Here is a 23,509-nt window from a genome sequence, read left to right as displayed (position 1 = left end):
CATGGAGAGGGTCCAGAGGAGGGCCACTCGCATGATCAGGGGACAGCAGGGCAGGCCCTATGAGGAGAGGCTACGGGACCTGAACCTGTTCAGTCTCCAAAACAGAAGGCTGAGGGGGGGATCTAGTGGCCTGTTATAAACTAGTCAGGGGGGACCAGCAGGCATTTGGGGAGTCCCTGTTCCCCCCCGAGCACTGCCAGGAGTGACCAGGAATAATGGTCACAAGCTGGCAGAGGGTAGATTTAGGCTAGATATCACAAGGTGCTACTTCACGGTCAGGGCGGCTAGGATCTGGAACCAACTTCCAAGAGAAATGGTGCAGGCTCCTACCCCGGGGGTTTTTAAGAGGAGGTTAGATGAACACCTTGCTGGGGTCGTTTGACCCCAGTACTCTTTCCTGCCATGGCAGGGGTTGGACTAGATGGTCTACTCAGGTCCCTTCTGACCCTAGAAACTATGAAACTTCTTAACACATATCAATATTCTAAAGACACTAACTTTTAAGATAGAAATCCCTAACTCTGATCTTGATCCCCCTGTATTTTGATCAAATCAGTTGTTCTTCCTAATATTTTTGTTCTTCAGGAAAAAGCAGTATATATGGAAGGAAGAAATTAATGAATAGTGGGCACAGCTACACGTGAAATTAGTGCACCTGCACAGTTCACACTGGAGTTTATTGCTCCTGGGTTCAGCATTTACACATGTGCATGAGACCATAGCACGTTAAGCTGGGGTGGTGGAGCCCAGCTGGTAGGGGGCCTGAGGGTAGGGGGCTGTCAGTGCAGAACTACTCTACCCTAGCTTACTGTGTTGTAGAGGGGCTGGCTGGTACACAAGGATGCTACAGTGTGGGACTTGCCAGCTGCAGTCATCGTCTACACACTCCTTGTGGTACACTAAACTCTACCATAGGATAGTTCTTTTGCTGGGTAGTACTAGTCTAGTGGAGTTGATTAGTTTAATGTGGCCTAATAGCATTGTACGTGTAGACAGTGATGCTTTGCTGTTGAGCTAATTGGTCAGTTCCACAGTTAAGTACATGTGTAGATGCACTCAGTGTTTATTCTACTCCTCCGCAGCAGAACAAGTACTGAGATCAATGAGAATGAAACACAGAATTCAGCTTTTTTGGCTCTACAATCCATCCAATGACAGTAGCTTACTATGTTTAATAATACGTATTAGAGAGCAGAATCCAGAACTCCGGGCCCAATTTTTGAGCCTACAATTAAGACCAGATTTTAAAATTAGTTCAATTATCATTTAGTAACCCAGAACAGGGCCAGATTTTCAAAATAATTCAGTACCCAACAGTTTCCATCATGATGCGTATGGATTAGTAAGAAGCCAAAATTGCTCCTGAGTTTTACACTGGAGGTAAACAGAGAAACATCTCATCTTCTTAGATGTAAAAATAGTTATTTTTATAACTCCACTAAAGAACTGTACAATGCCAAGTACACACAAGAAATAGGAAGCTTGAAACAAACCAAAAGAAATGACCGATGTGATAATGAACTTCATGCTCAGTGACTCATCAACAGCTATTTACTTAAATTACTTTTTCAGGAAGGAAGAACAATAAATCCTATATTTTATTGTTAATAATGCTGTTTTTTTCAACAAAATAAAATTACAAATTGTAGCATTTTCTTATTTTTCTATTTTATAAAGACAGTGAAAACATGATAATGTTCACAGCTAGTTTAACTCCAATATTGGTATAAGAAACCAATCATTTTCCCCTGTAACTCCTGCATAAATTAACAATAAAACAAGACACATGTTCTATTATTTATTGTTTTAGTTTTTTACTTATTAGACTTCAGCACTATCCAGACTTACTTTTCTGATGTCATCTAAAGTGTTGATCTCTGGAGACAAGCCGCCATGTACACATAGGAATTGTTGGTTCATCAGAGCAGCCAATGGAAGGCAGTCAAAGGCATCCATGCAGGCATCATATACCCGTTCTGAATACTTTATTTTACCTTTCAGATATTAAAATAATATAATAAAATTGTGTTCAGCATTTACCATAAAAGATAGTACTATCTATTAAGAGTTTTAGCTCTCTAATCAATGAGTAAGAAGCAAATTATTTCAGTGGAAGCAGATTTGTGCCATACATTATATTTGTTTGAACCTTTATACAGGTGACAGAAATTACTAGACAGCTATAGTTTATTTATTTCATGTTCTGTACACACAGGGACATTTTGGGTTACTATTACCTGCTTATGGAAAAAGTCTAAAGACATTAATAAAAATGAAACCAAGAAGCTTGGCTTATAATGCTACTGTGCAGCTCAAAAATTTTTAGGCACCAAACTCCCATTGAAATTAATGAATTTTATTTCACAAAATGATTTTGGCAGCTCTATGCCTTTGAGAAGCTGCTCCAGACTAGTTACAAAAGAATTAGTAAGAAAACTATAAAATTTAATATAGAATATTTTCTACAGAACTAAACATTAAATTTCTGCTATGAAGTTCTTTAGAAAATTTTAAAATTCTATAGAAAGGTTATCATGGTTTATGACCAGAACAGCCAATCTGCAGTATGGAGTGCCACAAGTAGCACAGGCAACCTCTGTAGGTAGCACATGGCAGATCAGAGAGGAGACAGGAACCAGAAAGTAAAGCAGGGAGCACAGGACATGAAGCAAAAACTGACTTCCTCAGCAGCTGAGCAGAGGAAGAGGACCAGAGTGGCACTTTGGGAGGGTACAGGGCCAATTTCCAGCACACTTGCCAAAAAGACTGGCTCCAGTTTTTCATAAAGTGGAACTTTAACCCCATCCCTTATAATTAATTACCTACAGAAACACCATTATGAAATGAATGACAGTATAATTACTTTGAAACATTAATTTACCAATACACACACTAAATGTAGTAAATCATGACTCCTTCTAGACAATTAACATTTCTTTTACCCTGTATGCTAAAAAGGGAATGTGAACTTGTGCAATAGCTCAGCTTACAGAACTACAGAATGATTTTTTCACTATTCAAGTGAAGCTTTCACCTACTCAGCTTATAGCTGTTACCACATCCTTTATGGCATCATAACTAAGAATGTCCATGAAAAAAATGAAAGAAACAGACCGATACACTAAAATGGTTCCATTTTAGATGGGAAAACAGCATATTTTAAGTAATAATTGTTACAAATTGTTTAATTTATTAAGCAGCAATTTTTATTTGGAAAGGTAATACTACAATGTGTTAGTGACTACTATCACAAATTAAAGGAAGAGATGTTGCCCAGTTGTGTATTGAAAAACCAATGACAGGCTAGGCACCAAGCTAACCTTGTTTTTTATTTTGCAAACTCCTTAATAAAAGCAAGCATATATCAAATATATCAAAATCAAAGGATATAGTACAAACTGTTATAATGTTGCTGTCATGTCCACATGATTCTATAATGATACAGGTATAGTAAAACTAATCCAACTTTAACTCTGCTTTGTCCAGGGTCAAAAATGGCAATTTAGCTAGCTGGCAAGCTATTACACTACAACGTAAAAGAAAAGTACTAAATATGAAGCAGACTTACATTCTTGTTTAAATGTGAAATACTCTGTTAAATGTCTACATTCATGATTCCCACGAAGTAAAAACAGTGTTTTGGGATAAAGAATTTTCAAGGCCCACAAATACAGCACACACTGCAAAACAAAAATAAATTAAGAAAACAGGTAAATTAACTGACATGGCTTATTTCCTTCCAAAAGTATTGTACATGAAATATTTTAACCTTATTTCACTGGGTTTACCTAGCTGTTTTATGCAGATTGTTTCTTTATATTTTGGTATCTTTAGGTTTGTGAATAGTTTACACGCCGGTTAAGTGACAATGTCTGTATACACTTATTTGTGTACACATCTACATTAATGTCCCATCTCAGGCACACAACATTTGAGAATTACTAATTTGCAATTCCAGGGAAAAGATGATAAAACCACCTGGAAACCATTACACAGGATGATCTCCAGTTCCTAATATAAGGAACGAAATATTGCCATGGAATAATATCAGAATTCATGAAAATTACTGAATTTGTAAAATAGCAACATTTGTACATGATTGTTTGCTATGAACACCTGTACATTATTAATTTTACATTATTCAGTTTTCATCTATCTACAGCTTTTCAATTCTACACCCATTTCCTATTAACTGAAGACATACCTAATGTTACAACTTTTTTACCCCACCACTGAGATTCATAGGACTATCATATTTTACCCTCTATTTGAGGCTCTGAGGTCTAATCAAGCATTCAGTTTTTCCAGTTCTGGTGGGGTGGGTGGAACATCCCACAGGAGTGGGGGGCAGGCACTCTGGCCAGTAGCAGGGAGGCTGCAAACCTGCCGCTCCCAGCCAGCTACAATGCCTCCCCCCCCACAAACCAGTCCCACCCCCCAGCAAATAGCTGAAGCAGGTTTTAGCACATAAAGCAAAACAATTCATTTTATCTATAGAAAACATTTCCAGTACCCCTATTTCCCTCACCCATAGTCCAGTACTATTTGGTTGATGAGTTGGGATTTCAGAAAGTGTAAGAGCTTTGAAACATGTTAATTCAACTTGAAATCCTCATTTAAGTGAATACTTTTTAGAATTTCATCCTCTTTGGATTCATTCAGCATGCATTCTCCCTTCAATAAGAAGGGAGAGAATGTTAACAATAACCATTTTAATGTTTGGTTTTTGCTTTTTGGAGACTGATTAAGAAACAAATTTTATGTTTTTATTCTTGTTATGATGTAGATCACCTATACATAGTTATACACACAGAAGAGTTCCATCTTACTACATGTTCTCTTGAATTTTGGCATAATTCTTGTAAGAGCCTGGAAATCCTTTAAGCTTATACCCATAAATTTCTCCACCTACTCAGAGGATTTAGAGACAGGTAAAAGGAACAGAGAATACTGTCAAAAGAACCCCTGGATTTTATGAGATCTGCTAGGCTAGGGACAAACATTACACATAAAGTGGTTTAAGTGATCAGACACTGGTTTAAACCTGGAATAGAGCAAATGTTCAGTGCACATAAACCAGTCTGAAAAAAGCTGAAACCATTCTGAGATGAACCTGGTTGAATGTAGTATCAGACTGATTTACATCAAACCAGTTTATGCAATGTCTGTCCCAGACTCCTTGCTGGTTTAAGTTAAAACAGACTCCCCCAGCATCCCAGCATGCTCTCTGGGATGGGTGGGACTCTGTTTCACAGCAGGCCTGGCCCCTCCCCTCTCTGCTCCCTGGCCAGGGCTCTGGCAGATTTGCATGCCCAGAAGGGTCTGCTGGCTTCCCCATGTTCCTCTCCCCCTGCCCCCTCACCACTTGCTGCTTAAGCAGAGATCCCTTCCTCCTCTCTGCCACAGCATGGACCATAGCCAGCATGTGGTATGCTAGATAATGCTGCGTAAGGTTCCAGCAGAGACTGCAGACACAGCAGGGTCTGCCTGGCTTCCCCCTGCTCTACCCCCGCTTTGCTTCTCAAGCATCTTCCATAGCAGGGACCCCAGCCCAAGTGACCCTACGCATGTGGCACGCTAGCTAATGCCAAGAGGTGTCTGTGTGTGCATCTCTCTCCAATTTCACTGGGGCAGGCAAACAGAACAGTGACTGCTTAGGGCTGTTTGGAGCTAATCAGCAAGTCAGTTAGTAAGCCCTTTAAGAAGTTTAAAGTAATGGAGAGAGGCCATTGTTTTGCTAATTGGATGATAAAGACTTATCTCTATCAGCCCTCAGTTGGCTTGCTTGCCAGTCAGTTAGCTGCAGACAGCATAACAAAGCAGGGAGGGAGACTGAAAAGCTCTGTACCATCAACAAATACATGCACTAACCTTTCCCCCCCCCACAGTAACAAATTTTGCCCTGGTGCTGCAAATTAGCAGTGCCACTCACTGACTAATGTACAACTCATCTGGTTTATGGTCCTGCACAGAGGTCTGTAGCACCACAAACCACACATCTGCTTGTCTGGATCCAAGCCTTTGAGTGTATTATACTGCTTGAATCCAAAAATACTAAGCGCAGCTAGAAAGAAGGGGTTGAACGTGACACAATTTTAGATGGTAATGGGGGAAAAAAGCGTTAACTTTTGAAGTCACTTCTGTTTAAGCTCTCTTCAGGCTACTCTTTAAAATCATCTTATCTTAAGAAAAACCAGAACAATTGCTGCTCAGAGGTAAGATGTTTTATTATTCAAAACTAGAATGGTATAATTTACAGGAATCCTTCCCAAATTTCTGTATACTGTTAACAAATTTTTTAGTTTTACTTTTTAAAGGAACAGGAATGTTGTAAGATGCAAAGAAACCAGTTGTCTATATGGATGTCTGCATTTGTAATAATTAATGCTAAACATGTACACCTAAATATCTGGAGCTGGGCTACATTTTTTTCAAAGAGAACAAGTTATTCCACATAATCCTGTACTGAAGACTCTTGCAACTTCCTCTGAAACATCGAACATTAATGGGTCAGGCAGTATACGAAACCAGACCCCTTTAAGTCTCACTGAGTTAGAAATACCAATGTTCCATGACACAAGCAGGTAACTGAACATAATATTTAAGTTTAGATTAACATACACACACACTTTCTCTCTCTCTCCATTTTAAGGTCTTAGTGTCTGAGTTTTTCTCTCCTATAAAGGTTGCAAGGATCATGTGGTAACAATGTGAATGAACACTAATTTATAGGCCTATTTTCTCTGAACAAATTAAGTGAAGAGGAACCAGCATAAGTGGTAACACATTAGGGGGTTGATTTTCCACTGCATTTACTCCTAAGCAAGACAAGTGCAAAGAACTTTTAACACACAGCCATTCTGATTTGATGTTTTCCATTCATGTCATGCAGCTGACTGAGACTACAGAAGGTTCAAGACTGTGGAGAACTGGACCCCAGAGAAATAAATCAACATAGCTTAATTGAAACTAATGGATCTATGCTATTTTCTACCAACTGAGGTTCTAGACCTACATTTTTAAAAAATTATTTATTTCAGATTTACAAGCCTACAGCACTATACAAGAGACAAGGTAGTAATTTGGGGGTCTTGTAAATCATATTTAAAATCTGACAGTATTCTTTTAACAATATGTTACATGCTCCTCAGGGTCTTGCATCAAGCATATTCATTATTCATACCTGATTTTCCTTTGTGATCCCTTATAACAATTTATAGCGGTGGCCTTCCAATATGAGCACTGCTAGGAGATCTTTAGACTGTTTTACTTCAGTTTTCATAGAGTCACAAAGTGAGCTTAGTGAAAAATTATTTGTTCCTTAAAATGCAACTTCAGAAGCTGTATGTTGGGCTTCCTTGTTTAATATTTATTTTTTTTCCCCTATAACAAACATGCCAAGTTTACATGTAAACTTGCCAGGTTCAAAAGCCAAGTTGTTCTCCCCTCAAATTGTTGGCAATACCATCAATAGATAAGAAATAAGTAAGGACCTTAAATATGTAATAAGAAAGTCTGTATAAAGCAACCAGGATAAACTTTCAAGTGTTTAAGGATTTTCAATACCTTAAATTTTGGATGCTCAATTTGAGTGCTAAATCTCAAGTCATTAAACATTCAGGCCTCTGGCAGATGTTACATTTGCCATGTGTTATATGCAGGTATTACATGACAAACTGTAGCATGCTAACTGGCTACACATTTAAATTATTGTGGGATACTTCTGCGCTACAAACAAGTTGCTGATCAACAAGCAACTCCTTTGGAGCTGATCCCACATTTTTGCTTAGGAATACACTAGTTTAACATCTGCCATGTTGTGATATGTCAAGCAATACTCACATATAATACGTAACAAATGCAATGTCTGCCAAGGGATTCAGAAAGCAGGTGTGCTCAGCAGTGGTTCTCAATCTTCTGGGACTTGAGGCACCCTTCATAGGATTGAGGAATGCCTCCATAACTTTTGTGAATTGAATAGTACCCCATTTCAAAAACAAATTTATAGACTATAGTGCTCACCTTCTTGCAAAGGGGCTAGGCATGGGGGGGGGGAGGAACTGGCCAAACAGGGACAAGCCTGAGCCTGCACTTATCTGTTCATCGCCTCACACTTCACAGCACCCTACAAAGAATTTGGTGGCACCCTAGGATGCTGCAGTCCACTGGTTGAGACTCACCAGCCTGTCTCATTAGTTGGGAACCAGATACTACTTTTTGCTTTCGTAAAGTAAGCTCACCATATTAAAATTATGACCCCTGTGACAGCTATGTAACCAAATATCTTAAGGGTTTAATCCAGTAGGCTATTTTACTAATTATGCCCAAAAAAGAAAAGCAGCCCACTTGCTCCCTGTTGCCTATATTGCTTTGTATTAATAACTAAAGATAAATCTCTTCAGTCCCCAAAACACATACAAAGAAGACGACAGCACTAAGTTTACTTATTCATTTCAGAGCAGCATCCTTCAAAATAACAATATATAAAAATATGCCCCTTTCCCCTTGATTGTTTAGAGGCAATTATATTTGGTTACATTTTTATACCTGATTAAAGACGTATTTAGAAATTTACCATTATACAATAGGACTAAAATCTACTTCAATTACTCCTTTGTAAAAGATGCAACATTTCCCATGTAATGTTTCTGTTTTTTTCCCTAGAGAAGAAGTGCTATTCCAATTACAGGCTAGGTGACTTTTTTTCTTTTCTTTCTGGCTGTTCCTCTCCTTGTTCATTCTGACTGTTCCTCAGTACACTAATTTCATTTACATGAGCTAGAAAGGCCTAGTGTTATCTTAGGGTGCTTACAGATGTTAAAAAAAACAACAATCAAACAAAAAACCCAAACAGAGCTTTGCATTAAACTCATGCACCCCTGGGCCAAGCCCAGTACACGCCCAGAAGAGGCATTACGGTAGTTGGATCCAGCTTGCCCAACATCTGTATAGATTTGGTACGTTAGAGGGCCTTTTTGATGTTTTTACCTAATAGTTGATTGAATCAGCTATTAGATAAGATCGCCAAGAAGCCCCACTGAAGCACTCGAACTATACAGACGCTGCAGAGCTGGGTCCTGCTAAGATGCTGCTGCTTCTGGTAAAATGCAGATTTTTTCCCCACGTCTGTCAGTGCCTTTAGTGGCTAGAACACTGTGCAAAAGGATGTTTCCTTCATTCTGCTGCATGTTTTGCCATTAACTGTGTGACCATGGAAAAACTGCTTAACAGCTTTCTGCCTCAACTGAAATGAAAAAAAAACAACAACCCCTCAAACACACATTACTTCATCTCATAGGAATTATATAATGCTTATTTGTGAGCATTTAGTTCTTTGGCTGAAAGGTGCTATAAGCAAGATCTATCATGCAGTATTATGACCAGAGGGTCTTCAGTTAATGTTTTTGTAATTAAATGTAGCCATATGACAATGTAATAAGTTAGAAACAGGAGGAGGTGAGGGGTTTGGTACTTAAACTCTATTAGGTTTCTATGTGGTCCATGATATCACTGTATTCTATTCTTGTTTCTCCTGTTCTTTCATTTACCAGTGAGATGCTTTGAATGATTCTTCAGTCTAACTTTAAAACTTTGGAAAACTTCAGATACACCAGACATTGCCAATATCAAGAACTGGAACCTTGTAAGGTTAGATGAAAACTTATGGGTCTTAAAAATCAATCAATCACTCAATCTATCTATCCATCCCTCCTGGCTATTTCTATTTCCCCTTTTTCTTGAGCCTTTGGGGTTTCATTGCCATGCCGTTCTTCACCACCATAAGAACTAGAAATTGAATGATAAAATAAAAGCTGTGATTCTCACATAACAATAAAATTCCTGGGGTTATAATGCTGATGCACTGGGAAAAGCACAAAATACCTTAAAACACAATAAAATCACAAAAGCTGGTAAGACTGAGGAATCACCAAAAACAGATAAATGGGTGACACTGCAGCAAATGAGATAAATGCAAGTTAATACATGTTTGGAAGGAAAAATTTGAGTTACTCCTGCTAATGATTGTTATATCTAAGCTCTGTAGGACTTAGAAACAGTGTATTATCATACATAGCTCTTTGACTTAGATCTAACCCATGTGCAAAATAGTAACATTTTCACTAAATGGGAAATACTAATCATTTTGGAAGCAGTTAGATTGGTGTAAATGCCAATATCAATGTAGGTTATCCTGACACATAAATGAGAATAAACTATATTAATGGACAGCACCTTTAGATCTGTAAAAATACATCAATAGTGGGAAGCATCCTAGTTTACATATTTCAGCAAAAAATCACATCCCTAGCTGAAATATTTATGTCAGTACAGTTTTAGTGGTAAGCAGGCCATCAGCAATTTTCCCATAGATGCAGATGATGAAATCTTGGCCCCACTAGGTAAAAAAATTCTTAGCAACTTCAATGGGTGAGAATTTCATTCTATGTTTCTTGATCTTCAGGTTCAAGAAACTTAAAGGTACCACTGAGGTAGGGAGGCATGTTTCTGGTTTTCTCTTGTGTGATTTTAAAAAGATGTATATACATACTGCCAGAGATTACCATAGGCATATTTACAATTTAAAAAGCAAAGACATGGATTTCTCTTTTTGTAGACTTTTTAAACTTCTTGTGAAACAACTCTGAAGCCACTGCCCTGGGCAGAATCTCAGTTGCTTTTATTTTAATCTCTTATTTGGGAATCACATTTTGAATATTTAAATTTTCTTTTTACCATTTGTTGAATATTCCCAGGTTGCTTCAGAATCTTACTTTGACAGTTGCAGGCTCTTTTACCACCTCTAGGCTTAATTACTGAAACACTCTCTTCAAACTGTTCTCCCAAATTATTTTGTTAAAATGATCTCATACAAAATGGTGCTGCTTGAATTATTTTCCTGTTTAATGCTCAGTTCCTATAAACCCCCATTTTCAATCCTTAGAGTCCCTGATTTAAAACAAAAAACAGAACAAAAACCAAAAAACCCCCAAGAAATAGACATGCTTAAGAAAATGAATTCTAATGCTTTTATTATTATTTTTCTTAATTAACACTTTTGGAACTCCAATTTTGCATTTAGATTTCAGTTTAACGTTTTCTCTTTTAAATTAAGTTACTTTTTATTTTTCATTCATATTTTATGAAGTTAGGGCCATATGCTTGAGTCCAAATAGGCCCAGGGAGATGGACAGTTCCTGTCTTTGCCATTGAGGGATGTAGTGGTGGCGAGGTGCAGCAAATTGCTTCCATGACACTGCATCTCTCTCCTTTTTGAGGATTATAAATAGGGACCTACCAAAATTGTGATTTTGTGATTTCCACAGAAACCATTATTTGGGATGGGACCTGTGAAAAAGGGTGGGCTCCGTGCTTTTGGCAGGCTCCCTGAAAAAAAAAGTCACCAATAATAAAATGCTAGCCCCCTCTGGGAAGCTAGCAGTCTTTGTGGCCACTGCAGCCTGGCCACTCAGAACACCAGGGTTGGGGAAGGGGGTAGAGGAGCTGCCAGCATGACATGATAGCTGCTGCCCCTTGCTGCTGATTGGCTGTGAGGACTGAACATCATACAGCCCTGCCTCTTGTTACCAACTGGTGGGGAGAGGTGGGGCCACATGACAGCTGTTGCAGCCAATCAGTGGCAAGGGGCAGGGCAACCAAGCCCTTCAGCCAATCAGAGGCATGGGTGGGCTCACTGTGCTTTGCTCACAAAATCAAAATTGGCTGCCGTGACTTTGGTAGAACCCTAATTATAAAAGGTTTTCTGCTTATTTGTGATATGTAAGAGGAAAGATGGTGGAAGCAAGCAGACTGTGAGGACAAGCTTCCATTGAGATTACTTAGAAAAGTTATACAGCTTCACCTATGATACCTTTTCTGTTGCCCTTTCCACATAGAGACTTTCTCCTTCTAAGGATACCCAATGCACAACGGTCTACTCTCATAACTCCAGCAGAGCAGCACTGCCAGGAACTGCATGGAGTGAAGAGGGCTCCCTGAGTTGACAGAGGCAGCACAAGGTCTTGCGGAAATAGGGGGTGGATTTGTGAGTTTTGCAGGCAGAAACATGGCTCATTTGGAAGGTGTAAAGGATGCAAACCACATCTTCCTATGCTCAGGGGGAAGCTCTGCAAAGAGATTCCCCTTGAATGTGCGATAGCCTTCATTCCTTGCTTAGGCAAAACTCCGATCACCATCAAGCTCACTGGAATCATGGTGCTTCTCATTCACATATACCGTACACTTGTCTGATGATGTATTTGGGCTTGCATGTTGTCCAGAAAGGGTTGAACTGAGTCCACTATTACTTAGTAACACACAGAACTTTGAATTGCTCTGGGACAAAGATGTTTCAAAATAGAATTTTGTGCAGTTTGGAAACAGACCACTTGGAGGCTAGAATTCTTCAGAGAAATTACTGAACACCAGGTTCTGAAGGAACCACTCTTGTAAAAACAAGGATGTTTTTTCTAAATTGATTTTAGTCTGCAAGTCAAAGTAGAAATTTCTGATAATCAAAACTCTTGTGTTAGCTTTCCCAATACTACTTTGCTTTTGTTACTAATATCATAAGAACAGTTTCTTATCTAGACTTCTCACTTCTTGTGCTTCCAAACAAGCTATACAGGAAATGAAAATATATGCAAGTTTACTAGCATCAGACAATTCAGATTTAAAGTGCAGTTTTGTAGTAATACTTCTGATGAGTTTATCCATGATTAGAAATTTGTTTGAAAGGGGAAACTAAGGTTTCTATACTCCATAGTTAAGAATTTAAAATAGTTCGCTAGCATGGAAACTTTATCAGTTACAGTCCAGGAAACAGTCAGTCAGTCAGTGTGTGCATTATTGCCAAGCCATGTGATAGCATCCTCAGTGGCCTGTAATCTGTCACTGAACTTACTCAGCGAGCAGTCATTGACAATATGTGACATGGCATGTGTTTTGCCACAGTTACAGTCTGGATTGTCACAAAAACCCCAATGGTGGAGGTTGGCTGCACACAAACCTTGCCCTGTCTGGAACCTATTCAGCAAGGCCCATTGACAGTGTGGCAGGTTGAAGACAGGTGGGCAGACAGTAGGGTCTGTGATAAGGAACTTGTTTGGTGGTAACGTCAACCTCCATTCCTCACATCAGAGGGTCTTTGCCACGTGGTCCTGGTGCAGAAGTTTAGACCACAGTGGGTGCCATGATGGTAGATGTGCAGCAGGTGGGTTCAAGAGATTGTCTTAGAGTGGCAGGCTTGGATTGGCATAGATCTTTTCCAGTAGCTTGCTAATTGCAACTTCCCATCAGATATGCAGGGAAACAATGTTGCTCAGGACTGGGAGCCATGATAGAGGGGTTGGATGAAGAGTTCCCAAGATGACGCGCATCACTGATCATAGCTGCACATCAACAAGTTTGGTGTGTAATGACCAGTTCCAGACTAGTGCACAGTACTCTGCCACGGAATACAAGATTGCAAGATCTGACATTCTTAGGGTTGAGGCTTTTGAACCCCATGATGACCCAAGCCAACCATTTAAGGAGGTTGTTGCATGTCTTAACTTTCATCACTGTCTTTTTGAAGTGCTCGTGGTAGCTCAGTGTCTGGTGCAGCATTACACTCAGGTAGATGGGTTGTGCTTCATGCCTCAGCCTCTGACTATTCAGGTAGATGTTCAGCTCCCAAGCAGCACTGGCATGGTGTAGGTGGAAAATGCTGAAAACTGTCTTACGGACACTTGGGTTGGAGGCGCCAAGTCTTGCAGTAGTCAGCCAGCTTTACAACATCCCTATTCAGAGTGTGTTCTAGCTTAGAAAAAGCCCAGGCCTGAATCCACAGCAGATGTCATCAGCATAAATGAATTTCTGTGACTGGGTTTGTGGTTGGCCATTGATGGCAAGGTTGTACAAGGACAGAGGCTTCAACCTTGTCTAGGAAGCAAGAACATCATATCAGATGTTTCAATTTGTAGACTCTGTTATCCTTAGTGAAAAAACACTGAAGTGTGGCGAGAGGGAGTGAGAGGAAAAGGGAACCATTGGATAAAGATTAAGTCAATGACAGAAATCTGTGACTTGTCCGGTTCAAATGTGCACTACTCATAACCACATGAGTAACATTACACATTACTCTAAATGACTGGCAGAGCACAGATTTTGCACACTACTTTAAGGGGTCTGAGCAGGCAGTAGCAGCCTGCAGGTGGGAGCAAGCCCAATCAGGCAGTCACGTTAGGCAGGAGGCCGCCTAATTGGTGGAGAGGCTGGAGTCTGCATGTAAAGCTAGGCCCCAAGAGAAGAGCTGAGAGTTGCTGCAGGGGGTTGAAGAAACAACATCACCCAGACAACTGCTGCTCCCAGAACAGCTTGGAGGTTCAGGATAGGAACTGTGTGAATGGAGGAGGTTCCTGGTCCTGGGACATGACCTAAAACTATACCCTGCTGGGGAAGATGGTGCTGTGAGGCTGCTTGTGGCAGGGCAGTCCTCAGGAAATGCCACACCTTTGCCTCCCCAGGGAACGGTGAGAATGGGGCACCAGAAAGCCTCTGGCCCACAGCCTTTTGGGTGACCCTGTGGAGGGGAAAGGCTATGGGAGCATACTCAGACAGAAAAGCATGTGGCTGAGCCCCACTGAATGGGGCCTGAGGCAGGGTCCAGGCCATGAGAAGGGAGCCCAAGACAGGGCCAAGGCCCACTGCGTGAAGTCTGAGGCCCAAGAGGCGTCAGGCCCAGAAGACCAGTGAGGAAGCTGGGTATTGAAGCCCCAGTGTGGGTGCACGGGAAGAAGCCCCAGTGTGGGGGCACGGGGGCCCAGGTAGGTCTGAGGATGCCTGAAGCCAAGTTTGGGTTGGGTGAGGATGAGCGTAGCCTTGCTAAGGGGCTGGGGAGTTTATGGATATGGATCCCATCTGCAAGGCATGGGTCATGGTATATAGGGAGGTTCGGAGCTGTGTATTTGCCCTTGACAAAAGTGAGCGGGTCAACATTCAGGACCGGCTCTGGGACAGCCCGCTTGTTAGTGACCTATTGAAGTATCTACATTTTAAACTACCTCCAACTTTACTACAAACAATGCATGGTAAATAACTTACCTCATTAATAAGTGCCAAATTTAGCAGCTCTTATCCAAACTTTCACTGAAATAACTGAGATTTTTTTTTTGGCACATGTTTTTGTTTTCTTTTTTGTTTCACTCATCTGCTAATGCTGGACTTTTAGGTCCTAATCCTAAAGAAACTTAATTGTGCCTAACTTTCAACATGTGAACAGTCTCACTGAAGTTTAAGGACCTAATCAAAGGCATAAAAGCTAACCACATACATATATGTGTCTTTGTAGGATGGGGTCTTTACCTGCAAATTCCATGGGTCAGGAACTGCCATTCAGCATATGTATCTGGTGCCTCCTACTTTTCCTTCTGCATTTTTGAATTCCTTTCACCTACTGTGCATAATTTCCTACCTAGCTAATGATAACTGCTTATATTAAAATTGCACCTTTTCATCCAATAGAACCCCAGATGCTCTGTTGCAGACAGTGCTGCACATGAAGTTTTGCATCATTTTACCCACTGCTGAAGCATAACTATGTCTGGGTTGAACTGTACTGGGTTTTTTTACTACATAGTATTACATACAACCTGAATAGCCTCTTATCAACATTATCATTAAAAAGACTGCAGGGCTTAGCAGTGCAGGAATGCATAGCACAGATGGGGCTCAAGCACTACCAGCAACTTGCTCTGCAGGACTGGCATGCACCTCTGGGTGATTTCAGAAGAGCTCACTACATTCTCTTGTGAAAAGAATGTGGTTTCCTTTCAGTGTAAGGCAGTCAGAAAGTGTTATTAGAAACCACAGCTTTTCACACCACTACAAAATTGTCACAACTACTTCTGCCACCACCTTTGGAAGGTGGGTCCAGTCTGGACATATTCCACCCTGGTTTTTCATTTTATTTTGTTTTAAGGGTGATTTTTCAAGAACAGTAATATCTGTTGAATCCCCCGAATTGCTTCTGACAGCCCCTCAATTTTACATTTTGAGATCACACCAAAGAATTAACTCAGCAGAACTTAGTGTGCATCTGTAGGTAGGCAAGTCAAGGCAGTGTACCTCAGACAACATATTTTCCTTTTGTGCTTTCTAATTATATCTTAGAGCTGGTACAGGCTTTCTTTAAAGTACCTGAATACCTCCCCTGTTAACTAGGTGAGGTGACATACCTGGTGAACTGGACAGAATTTTTGTTTCTTCTCTTATAGCTTTGTTTGTTGTAGGATGTTTGGAGTGGAAGGAAACCAAAGACACTCATCATTTTGGTCAAAATAAAAAAGCTTTATCAAGGAGAAAGATCTTAAGACAGGGGTGGGCAAAATGCAGCCTGAGGGCCGGATGCGGCCCAACGGACCATTCTATCCAGCCCGTGGGGCCCCTAAAAATTTAGAAAATTCATATTAATCTGCCCTGGGCTGTCTGTCATGAGGCCCTTGATGGCTTGCCAAAACTCAGTAAGTGCCCCTTTGCCCAAAATAATTGCCCACCCCTGTTAAGGTCTTACCAGCCCTTCCTATATGGCCCATGGGCTAGATCTGGCTCATGGAACTACTGGATCTCATCTGGAGCTGAAGCATTTGGTGGCTTTTGGTAGCAGGTGGTTTGCCCACACAATGCCATGGCCAGACAGTGAGAAGTGATGTTGGCAGCCAGTTCCTAGTCTTGGTCCTTCTTAGTTTCAAGCCCACCACCCAAAAAATATTGCTGATCACTGTCTTTAAACACAGCCTAAAGTTCCTCAGTCTGTTCCTTCTTCACTTTTCCTCAGGAAGATTTTTTTCCTCTCTCATCAAGCCCAGCTCTCTGTCAACCATCCCTAACACTTATATACATTCACAGGAACAATGTATTTTTTTATTTATTAGGTATGTATGCAACCTTTCCCCAAAATGCTCATGACAGGTTATAATAAAAGAGGAAAACAATTATAGAAACAAAATTTTAAAAAAATTAAATAAGAACAAACATGTGCACAAACCAAATTCATAAGCAAACTATCTGACTACCCACTAATGCTCTTGCTTCCCTGTCTCTACCCCACTGCTTGCCAGCCCACACTCAATATACCCAGTAAAAGAAAACAACAATTTCCCCTCATCTGAATCCCATACAGTTCCACTGGCCTGCCTCGCATGCAGGGGAGCTCACTCCCTCATTCCCTAATGGCCCAAGCCAATTTCTCCCCACTCCAAAGTGGGGGGACACAACTGTCTGACAGTCCTATTTATGCCCTCTTTCCTACAAAGAAACACATTATTCAGTTAAAAACAAAAAACAAAACAAAACAAAAAATTTTTCCTTTCCTTGCCATCCATTTACTCTGCAGTGTTTACTCCTGAATGCACAATCAAATATGCTTATGGCTCAGGAAGTAGCCTTTTATTTTAACATCAGTCTAATCAAGGTGATAGGCAGTAATAAGTTTGATTACTGGGAGGGTGGGAGAGGGAAGCTCTCAACTCTAAAGTGACTCTAAAATGAATAATTTAAGTACTGGTTCCAATAGTTTCTGGGTGTTAAGGATAAAGCGGACTGCACTGGGATGAGAATTGTTAAAAACAACTATTTTATAAATTGTATATTGGCCGATTAACAAATGAGTAACTTAAAATGCTTTTATGGTTTGATATATTTTATATTTTAGAATGAGCCTTGTATTTAAATCAACCAGAATCCTGAGGGTTCCAGTTATTTCTCTTACACACACACACACACACACACACACACACACAGAGTCAAAATTTAAGATTAATACATTCATAAACAAATAAAAAATGTAGCCACCAGCTGTAGCCTTAAGATTAGCCTTAAATATCTATGGCAGGGTTTGGCAACACATGGCTGATGGAGCCAGAAGGCTTTGTTAGTGTCTCTCCCTGTGCCTGTACTGGGATGAGGCACCAAGGAACTAAACTAGGGCCAGGCAGGTGTAAGTTGTATCCTCATTGCAGCTGCTTCTTCAAAGTTGATCTCTGAACTGGGGTTAACAACTATGGAGTAGATTCAATTTAGTAATTTGAGATTCATATAGGCATGCAGAAATTTGGGCGTTCAAAATCTAAGATTAAATCCTAATATCCTATAATCTGATCCATAGATTTCATAGACATTAGGGCTGGAAGGGACCTCGGGAGATCATCGAGTCCATCCACAAGAGTGAACCCATATCTGCAGTCCCATTAACTTCAATGAAGCTGTGTGTGGTTGAAATCTATACTTGCAGCCCTCTGTGCCCAAGACCAGTTTCAGGATAAAGACCATTAGTTGTCCCATTAAATCCCTCCAGTTCATATTTTTCCAAAAATTGGTTATAACATTCTTGCCTATGGTACTGATTGGATGTTCAACTCCCCATCCCATTTTCTTTAGCTAACCAACCCTTTCTAAACCTCTCAAAGGAATCTGTTAAACACTTATAAATTAAAATAATCCATAGAAAAAATACAGCATGCATTCACTCCGTCTGAGATCAAAGCCCTGGCACAATTGAACCTCATTCTTGCTTACACACCAATTATTACCGTTGTTAACTGCATGACAAAAAAAGGAACACACGTAGCTATGTTTTACATGAATAAACTTACCCCCCCACCTGCTGCTCATAGTGGTCTACATAAGGATCATAAAGTGCCATGCATTTATTAAAATATTCTGTGAGTCATATGCAAGAAAATACATTGCAAGTAGCTTCATAGCCAAAATAAGAAATAGCAAACATACTTCAATACTGAAGTACCCTCTGTCCACATAGTCCCCTAAGAAGAGATACCGCGTGTTGGCAGGAGAGCCTCCCACTTCAAACAGTTTCATCAAGTCAAAGAATTGTCCATGGATGTCCCCACAAACTAGGAGAAATAGAAACAGCAGTTGGTTACATTGCACTATATTTGTTAAGAGAACATTTTTAACCATTGACTCTATGAAAAATACAATGATCTAATCTACTGCTTACGAATAGATATTTTTGTGCATCTTCTTACAAGTTGTACCCACATGATTAGTGATGATTTGCTACTAGTTGGCAGGAGTTGATGACCCTTTGTCCTTACACATACCTACTTTTTTTGTTTTTTTGGTTTTTTTACATGCATGTATACCTATTCTACAAAAGGTACCCAAATATGTTGTTTTTAAGGCCAGTGTATAAACAAAATGAACAACTCCCAACACATTACAATGCATCTAAACACATTTAATTCTGAAAGACCTCTATCCATTGCCCAAGGTACTTTGTAAGAAACAAAAAAAACCTGAAGTAATTACAAGACAAACCCAAAATGTTCCTGAGTAAGTAACTATGGCCAACATAAATCAAATCCATCAGACAATCTTAGTTCTTCTTCCACCTAACACCATGTCTTATCCTGTCCAATCCTCAAAGGCACATAAGTAACTCATCTGTGTAGTAAGTGTGGAACGTTACCAACATGGCAAGCCAACAATGTTACAAATCAATTCATGCAAATTTTGCACCTCTGGATTTTACAACAGGAAGAAACATGATACAAAATAAATTACTTCCTTACCCAATGCTTATTACACAAGAAAAGTGTACCTATTATAACAGCTTATTGATGATGTTCAAGTTTTGCAATTACAATCTGCTGTAATTTAATTGACAGAATGACTAATATTTTCTTTGTAAACAACTGTACCCACTTTTATATCAAAAAACAAATTCACATGAGCTTTTGCATCAATTTGTATGTAAAGGTCTCATTCTACCAGTACCATGCTTCAAAGATGGAGTAAAGACAATGAAAGTACTCTGTAGAGATACAAAGTTATTACATACAATGACAGCTGTAATAAAGTTACACCAAATTAACAAAGCCACTGCAGTGCAAACATTAATCATATCTCATTTTCTTTTGTCACAGCATGGTGTCACTTTATCGTTACCCTTTCATTTTAAGAAAAGATGAAATTAAATTCTCATTTTTCCTAATACATACATTCAGAATTAAAAAACCCTCAATTATTTAATTATAAACAGAACTATAGGGTCTCTTCCTGAAAACATACAGCAACAGAAAAGTAATGGAATAAATACATAAAAGCATTAATCCTGCAGCCCTTATTACATGGTTACTACATGGGCAGCAAGGAGCTGTGCTGGGGCCAGGGACCTGGAAGCTGCACCTGCATTGCCATTGCTTCTCTCTGCCCCCTGATGGCAGTATGAGTGCAGCTTGCAGCTGGTGGGAACCTGAGCCTGAGCCAGGCTCAGGCAGCTTTCAGCTGCACTTGTGCTGCAGCTGGAAGATGTGGTGGGGAGAGAAGCAGCAGAAGTGCAGACCCTGGCACAGCTCTCCACTGGCTGGAAGCTGTGCCTGAGCTGCACCCAGGGAGTGTGGGGTAGGGGTGAAGAGGTGGCAGCAGTGAAGTCACAGTTCCCAGGTGCCTGGACCTGGCACAGATCCCATCTGGCTAGAAGCTGCATGCACACCCCCGCTGGGGAGTGGGAGGCTGGGAAAAGCAGCAGTAATTCCTTCTTGCTGCTGATGTGCCACCAAAGCCACTTGTGTCAGGCTGGAGATGGGTTGATCTAGCCCGTGGCTTGAAAAAGTTCTCTACAACATGGCCATTTTCACCTCTGATTAGTATATATATCTTTATCTCACACTGAAGACACTCAGGACTGATACTGTGCAAATTCTGAGTACACCAAGCTAAATACTTTAAATTTTTCATTCAGCAGCACTCAAGGTCAATGTCAAACCAGCAAGGTCAGGGTAAGGCTTTGGTCTCTAACTCTTAGGAGAAGCTTTTTTGTGAAATATTGTCAGGATCCTGTCCTTAACACCCAAACTTTGGACTCAGGGACTGGACACAGCTTGGCCCTCCACCACGTTGCCAATCCCTGCTCTCTAGTTATACCTATACTCGATAAAGGACAGTCAGTTCTGGCCCATGCCTCATGCCAGATCCAGACCATGGGGCTCCTCAGGCACCAGATCCAAGGGACAAGCAACTGTGGTGGTGTCATTGAGGCCAGCAGCTTCAGGTTAAGTCGCTGCAAGACAAGCAAGGCAGCGTTGCTTGTTTTCCACTCCTACTGCCACTAGTCATGTCCAATGGGCCCCTAGATTCTACAACAGGCCATGCACCATGCTAGCCATAACTCCCAATTCCCTGCCCTGCCAGTAGCATGGCTGGCTCCATGAAGCGACTGCACAGGCCGAGCGTTTGATACCCATGCCTTATAACTATGAAAAATTAATCAAATTTAAAAACAAGTACTCAACATAATACAAAAAAAATTCCTGCAAAGCTCTTTTTTTTTTTTTTTTTTTTTTTTAGAGATCAGTTGTTACTGTGAGTAGTCAAGAATTCTGAAATAACAAGAATACCAACAATGATTTGCTGTTGCTTTATCTAACAACCCTGTCCAAAAAAAAAACCCAACAAAAAACAAAACGGTGGACTTCTCTGACTAGGCACAGTGCACAGCTTAGAACTGTCACAGATCGAAAGCCAGGCAAAATAACCCCTCCAATTCGGACAGAAACGCTTTTTCAAATTCACTGCACAATTGTAACAATTAAATTCCCCTACACAGAGTTAAACATGGTTGAGAGATTCTGAATAAACTAGCATTATCATGACAACAGGAGGAAATGTTTGCTTTTTGGGGCTAACACGTGTGTGCATGTGTATTTGCACAAAAACAAAGAGGTCATTAAAGAAATTACACATAAGAAAGTTCCATTTCCATCAATTGGTTACCAAAGGGAAGTGATGAGAGAGAATGCTAATAAGCAGGATAGAAATAACATTTTCAGAATTCTGCCCCTTTAAATTTTATCATCATTAAACACTTGATGAGAATCCCAGATATTTTACAGTGTCCAATTCATACCTAATGCTTGGCTGGCTACATACAGTGTGGTTATGCTCAGAAACAGCTTTGAAAAAAGAAGCTTCTTGAAAATTGAAAGGAAAAAATAAATCCAAACCAGGTTACTCCTGAGCAGTGGAAGCAGTTCTGAATCATAAGCATAAATGTAGCAGGGAAACCAGTGGACAGAAGAGATGACAAGCATTAGATTAGGATAATGTATTATGGCCATGTCTCTGTTAGAGGGCCATAATATTAAGCACAATTAACCCAATATGCATTTTTGCATGGAAGACTAAAAATAGCTGCAGAACATTTTGTTTCCCAGATTTAAATATACACCTTTACAGACTTTGAGAACAGCCTCAGTGAACATCTAGATATAGGATGTCAGAGGAGAATCAGTGGCCATTAATTTTAAGCTTCATCAGATACAGTGTCTTGGCAAGAGATGCCAATTCTTTTGTAATGGATAGAGAGAAACAAAAATGAACCAAACAACTTAACAGCCTAACATTTTCCATTAAGGCAGCTGGCAAAAATATTACTTAACTGCCATATTATAAAATATAGTTATATCTTAAAAACTGCCCGCTTACAGGACATGATGCTGCTATCAAGATAACCTTGCACTACTAAACCACAAGCAGTGAGGTAGCAGATGTTATTGCACAACCTCTCCATACTGCCAGCTTTCTAAGGACATTAGAACCTGAACAAGTTATTGCAAAGTAAATGAAGGCAGCGATTTACAGTGTGTCAGATACCCAGGGTAACTTCATGTAGGTATGCTTTTCCCCTGTAATAAATGAAAGCTTATCCCTTTCCTTCACTGAAATCCAAGCTACTATGAGCTAAGTATTCATCATATTCACCTACTGCAGATATGAAATGCACAACAGAAACTTTTTTCACTAGAAATAAACTATGAGTAATCAAGCATTAAAGGGTGCACACATGTACTCTAAAGTTACCTGTAGAAATGGCAATAAAAACAATATAAACTCTACTAGATGGGAAACTTTCTCAGCATACATTTGGATATCACTGACATTTCTTTACTGTGTTTTCCAAACAAACCCCCAAACCCCACACCTTCCTTCTTTCAGCGTCTTGAACAAATTGGTGTTGTCTTTTAGTATGGTATGAAATCCTCTTGTTCAGAAACAGAAGGGAATTGTTATCATATCAGCACAGCAGTATTTTGACCACAGAAAAGATGCAACTAAAGATACTAGTGTTTTAAAATTGGTGAGTTTGACTTGTTAGAACAGGGGTGGGCAATTATTTCTCTGATGCTGTAAGAAAGTGTGGGTGGGTATGCAGTTTGTGGGGGAATGTGCGGAGGGAGTGTGGCTGGGATGTGTGAGGGGTGGGGGGGTATGCATGTATGGCACTGCAAGTGGGGTGTGGGCGCATGTGTATGGTGGGGGGTGCTTGTGGGACTCACCTGCGCGCTCTCTTTCTCTCCCCCCCCTCCTGTTCCTGGCCCTGGGGTACCAGCATGGCCCCGTGCTCCTGTGGTCCAGTGATACAGCTGGGGCCATGTGGTACTGAAGCAGCCACATGCAGGGAAAGCAGCAGGCAATGGCTTCTGGGTGTGTGGGGTGGGAATGCAGGGGT

General features: G+C 40.4%; 1 protein-coding gene across 1 annotated transcript in view; it reads right to left on the bottom strand.

Moving 5' to 3' along the window:
* The window catches only part of PPP3CA (protein phosphatase 3 catalytic subunit alpha), a gene marked incomplete at its 5' end in the record, with an annotated part of 217,284 nt that overhangs the window by 99,338 nt on the left and 94,437 nt on the right, over window positions 1-23,509 (bottom strand). The window contains 3 exons of the mRNA XM_019552626.1: window positions 1,849-1,994; window positions 3,569-3,680; window positions 18,766-18,890. Coding sequence (XP_019408171.1) covers window positions 1,849-1,994; window positions 3,569-3,680; window positions 18,766-18,890 — 383 coding nt within the window. The remainder of the gene's footprint in view (window positions 1-1,848; window positions 1,995-3,568; window positions 3,681-18,765; window positions 18,891-23,509) is intronic.

The sequence above is a fragment of the Crocodylus porosus genome, unplaced genomic scaffold (genome assembly GCF_001723895.1).
Source record: "Crocodylus porosus isolate Cpor-Errol unplaced genomic scaffold, CroPor_comp1, whole genome shotgun sequence".
Classification (NCBI taxonomy): domain Eukaryota; kingdom Metazoa; phylum Chordata; order Crocodylia; family Crocodylidae; genus Crocodylus; species Crocodylus porosus.
The sequence above is the reverse complement of the archived record's forward strand: the minus strand, read 5'-3'. Positions and strand labels throughout refer to the sequence as shown.